Source organism: Marmota marmota, unplaced genomic scaffold (genome assembly GCF_001458135.2).
Source record: "Marmota marmota marmota unplaced genomic scaffold, marMar, whole genome shotgun sequence".
Taxonomy (NCBI): Eukaryota; Metazoa; Chordata; class Mammalia; order Rodentia; family Sciuridae; genus Marmota; species Marmota marmota.
In genome coordinates, this window is record NW_026000153.1 from 223,020 (window position 1) to 227,755 (window position 4,736).

General features: G+C 42.4%; 1 protein-coding gene across 1 annotated transcript; it reads left to right on the forward strand.

Annotated features, from left to right (window-relative positions):
• The first annotated feature begins 379 nt into the window (after positions 1 to 379).
• Positions 380 to 4,187, forward strand: Il6 (interleukin 6). The gene is made up of 5 exons (XM_048786327.1): positions 380 to 475; positions 636 to 808; positions 1,820 to 1,933; positions 2,344 to 2,496; positions 3,499 to 4,187. Exons 1-5 carry the CDS (start codon positions 460 to 462, stop codon positions 3,664 to 3,666), a joined length of 624 nt encoding a protein of 207 aa, XP_048642284.1. The 5' UTR covers positions 380 to 459; the 3' UTR covers positions 3,667 to 4,187.
• The last annotated feature ends 549 nt before the right edge of the window (positions 4,188 to 4,736 follow it).

A 4,736-nucleotide genomic window follows, 5' to 3' on the forward strand; every position in this document is an offset into this window, starting at 1 on the left:
AATCAAAGTATTGTTTTTTAAAAATCATAGTTTTAGTTTCTTTTTCCCCCTCATAAAATACTGTGTGTGACTTCAGCTTTACTTTCTCAAAACTTGCTAAAGTGCTGAGTCACTAAAAAAAAAAAAAAAGAAGAAAGTAAAGGAAGAGTGATCCTGCTTCTTAGAGCTAGCCTCAATGATGACCTAAGCCACACTTTTTCCCCCCCAGAGTTGTGAATATTTTGATTCTAAACGACGTCACATTGCACAATCTTAATGAGGTTTCCAATCAGCCTCACCCATTCTGGCCCCACCCCCACCCCACAACAAAGATTTTTATCAAATGTGGGATTTTCCCATGAGTCTCAAAATTAGAGCCTCAACTCCCAATAAATATGAGACTGGGGATGTCTGAGGCACATTCAGCTCTTGAGCCCACCAGGAAAGAAAGAGAGCTCCATCTGCCCTCCAGGAACAGCCATGAAGTTCTTCTCAAGTAAGTGAAGAAAATCCCTGGCCCTGGGAGTCCTGCTGGCGGGGCTACTGAGCACGGTGTGAGGGAGGAGGCGTGTGGTCGAGTAGGGCTGGCTGCCAGCCAGCAGCAGGCTCCAGCTGCTGTCAGCTCACGCCCTGCTTTCTCTTCGCCTTTCTTCCAGTTGCCTCCTTGGGGCTGCTCCTAGTGGTGGCTACTGCCTTCCCCGCCTCAGAACTTCAGAGAGAAGATGGAGAGAATAGTGTTACTCGAAATAAACCAACACGTGCCTCTTCTGGAAAAACCGCAGGACAGATTTCCTACCTCATCAAGGAAGTCTTCGAAATGAGAAAAGAGGTGGGTAGGCTTGGTGTTGGGGATGAAGGCCCCATGTTGGCATTCATTCATTCTTGTCCTTGAAATGTGGACAGGGCTTCTGAATTAGGAGGTGTCTGCTGGGTTCTGGGGCATGTTAGGCTTGAGGCAAAGGGGCAGACTGTTCTGTATTTCTTTGCTGGTCTGGGGGCGGGGGTCCTTTTCTGAAAAATACAGAATGGGGCCTGAATCTGTTCCCTGGCCCATTCTCAGTTCCATACTTGACATAAACTGAGGGTTACTGCTTCTCAGATCTCTTTTTCCTTTACTGAAAAGTAAAGTCTGCAAACCTTCAATTTGTACCTCAGAGATGGGTGGATTAGATTCCCCTGAAATTAATGCTCAGCTTTTCAGGGCAGTTGTAAGCTCAATGAGGAGGATTCCCTAGTGTCGTTCTTTCTGAGATGCCTACCTGAGGGCCCACCAAAGAGGCAAAACCTTAAGCAGATTAAAGCATCTCTCAACTGTCATTGCAAAGTATTTGGACTTTGTTTGATAGAAAGGAAAGAATACAGGAGAGCAGACTGGGAGCCCAGACTATAGTTCTGATTGTGCAGAATCACCTTTGTGATCTTGGGCAAATTTCCTACCATCTCTGAGCTCTATCTAAAATTATGAAGCTGGACTAGATGATTTCATAGGTCCTTCCAGCTGGAAATTTTGTAGTTTAAATTATGTTTGCCCAAAATTATCATCAAATTGCTGTCATGTATTAAATACCTATAATGTGCCAGGCACTTTATATAAATATACTATCAAATCCTCAAAACAAGGAGATATTTAATGATTCCCAGTTTGGAGTGAAGTCACAGGTGGGCCTGGGACTGAACTCAAGTATGCCTAATTCCACTAGACTTTTCTTGCCAGTTACAAATTAGATTGTGACTTCATTTTTCTTAGACTTTCCTGGCTGTGGTAGAACACAAATCAGCCCTCTAGTGGTGTTTGCTTTAGGGGCACTTAAATGCTAACAATTCTAGTGTTCTTTCCCAGCTGTGCAAGAATGATGAGACCTGTATCAAGAGCCATGTGGCAGTGTCCGAAAACAATCTGAACCTTCCAAAGATGACTGAAAAAGATGGATGCTTCCAAACTGGATACAATCGGGTATAAACTTCTAACTATTCCTCAGCCAAAGCTCTCTTGCATGAAGGGCCTGCATATCTCTGAACAGGCAAGGCCAGACATGGGTCCTCTGTGTTGGGATTTTTCACAGCTGCTTAATGTTAACCTAGCTCATTCTGGGTAAGATAGTTAGGGGACCATTCTCCTCTCTGGCTTCCCTAGGCAGGATCCAGGCCCAGCCTCTCTACTGATGTCACTCTGTTACACCCGTCTCCTTCCAGGAGTCTCTGATTGTCCAGATATTTAAAATGGGGCAGCTGATGCTGTCCAGTGTCCCAAAATATGATGCCTAATTCTCTAGAGAGACAGAGGGAAAAGATGCTGAATTATAGAAATTTTACGCTTTCAGATTGATTCTGTCTCTTAACAATAACTGATTTCTCCTCTTATAGGACAACTGCCTTGTGCGAATCACCTCTGGGCTTCTGGAGTTTCAGGTCTACCTGAGGTACATCCGGAACAAGTTTCAGGAAGGCAATAACAGGGACAGAGCTGAACATGTGCAGTTCAGTTCCAAAGCCCTGATTGAGATCCTGAAACAAGAGGTGAGTACTTCCTTATCCCTCTATAGGGCTCAAGAACAACTCAGGGATGCAAGGCTGCTTAGACAGGGATGGCTGCCTATGAGGCAGAGGGACAGTGAGCCATTATTAAAAAAAAAAAAAACAGCAAAAAATGGTTTTCATATTTTAATCACTGCCAAGTGACATTCTTACCAGAAAGTTAATGCAGAGAAATGGCCAAAGGCTAGGGACCAAGCAGGGATCAAGGGCTTTGCCACCACCAGCTAACTATTAAATGGTAGGTCATGGAAGGTTGGCTCAGAGTTTGGATGAGCCAAGCAAAGTGAACTGAGGAGAGTCCTAGAATGAAATGCTCTGTGCTAACCCTACCTCTTGTAGTTGTTTGCCTTAAACCAGGGCTTTTCATACCTTAATCTGCACAGGAATTCCAGTATCTCATTTGCTGTGGTCTGATTTAGCAGGTCTGGTTGGGGCCTGAGATTAGCATTTTTTACAACTCCCTGTTGTCAATGCTACAGTACTCTACGACCACACCTGGGGGATTCAAGGCCTTCTGCAACTGGTTGTCCCCATGTCCTTGGGACCCTTGAAGGACCTTTCTAGTCCTCTTTATACCACAAATCAGTGGTCTCTCAAAAGATGCTGGATGGATAGTAAGGGGAAAACTGGAGGAAAGTACTAGATTTAGAACCCATTAAATTGCCTTTAGTTATGAATTCTTAATTTACCTATTAAATAACAACTTTGTGCCAGGCACTGTTTTAGAAACTAAAGGGAAAGACAGACAAGGTAGTGTTGCTGTCCTATAGATGCTTACCATCTGGTGGGAGACAGAGCGGCAAGGGGACGATTAGAATTCAGTTGTTATAGAAGGGACTTTCTCAGTGTGGGCTCAGAGAAAAAGCACTTCCCCTGGATGTGTCAGGACAGGTGGCCTCAAATCTCACCCCAAATTTAAACATCTTCCTACAGCCCGGAGCAATCCTTTTTGTTTTCTAACAATCCTTTTTGTTTTCCCTTCAGGTGAAGGATCCCAATAAAATAGTCTTCCCTAGCCCAACTGCAAATATCAACCTATTGGCAAAACTGGAGTCACAGAATGATTGGCAGAAGGTCATGACCATGCAACTCATCTTGAGCAACTTTGAGGATTTCCTGCAGTTCACCCTGAGAGCTGTTCGGAAAGCATAGTGGGCATCTAAGCTTATTGGTTCATGGGCATTGCTTCCTATGGTCAGAAAACATGTCCTGTCCACTGGGTACCTACCTTATCTTGTTCTCTACGAAGAACTGACAGTATGAGCTTAGGACACTATTTTAATCTTAATTTATTGATAATTTAAATATGAGATTTGAGTTAATTTATATGTGATTTATATTTATAATTTTATGAAGTGTCACTTGAAATATTTTATATAATGGTTTTGAAATGATATAAAAGTCTAGGCAGTTTGAATATCCTGCTTCAGAGCCAGATCATTTCTTGGAATGTATAAGTTTACCTCAATAAAATTGCTAATTTATACATTTTTAAAGAAATATTCATGTTGTGTTTTTTTTTATGTTTAGACTTTTTATACCAAAAATCACATTCTTTAAAAATCAGCATTTAAGCCTATGTCATATGAAGCTAAATAAAAGTCCAAATGACTGCAAAATGGTAAACAATGAAAGAGCAGCCAGGTGTGTAATGCCAGCAGTGTGGGAGGCTGAGGCAGAAGGCTTGCAAGTTCAGAGCCAGCCTTAGCAATTTAGTGAGTCCTTGTCTCAATTTTAAAAAAATAAAATTAAAAAAGGGCTGGGATGTGGCTCAGTGGTAAAGCACCCCTGTGTTCAAAACCTGGGGCAGAGAGGGAGGGAGGGAGGAAGGAAGAGTACCTGGGCATGTCTATAATCCCAAAGACTTGGGAGCTGAAGCAGGAAGCTTGAGTATTACATTTGAGGCCAGCCTCAGAAACTTAGATTCTGTCTCAAAAAATAAGGACTGGGGTCATGGCTCAGAGGTAAAACAGCCCCATCAATATAGAAGAATAAAAGAAAGAGCAAAAATTCTTTCCTGAATGTTAGATATTTACCAACAGAAAAAGACTGCTACACAGAATCATGATGGTAATTGAATCCCCCAGAGGGAACAATTTTTCAAGATCTAACAATAGCTTGCAAGGTTTGAGAAATACCAGAGTGACCAGTTTTGCCTCTTGTCCAAAGGCAATTCAAACACTTAGAAAATTTACCAGCATCCTTATGCATCAGTTTCCAAC

Coding starts and splice junctions, on each gene's coding strand:
- Il6 (XM_048786327.1), top strand. Junction 809..1,819: donor TCTTCGAAATGAGAAAAGAG/GTGGGTAGGCTT, acceptor GTTCTTTCCCAG/CTGTGCAAGAATGATGAGAC. Junction 2,497..3,498: donor TTGAGATCCTGAAACAAGAG/GTGAGTACTTCC, acceptor TTTTCCCTTCAG/GTGAAGGATCCCAATAAAAT.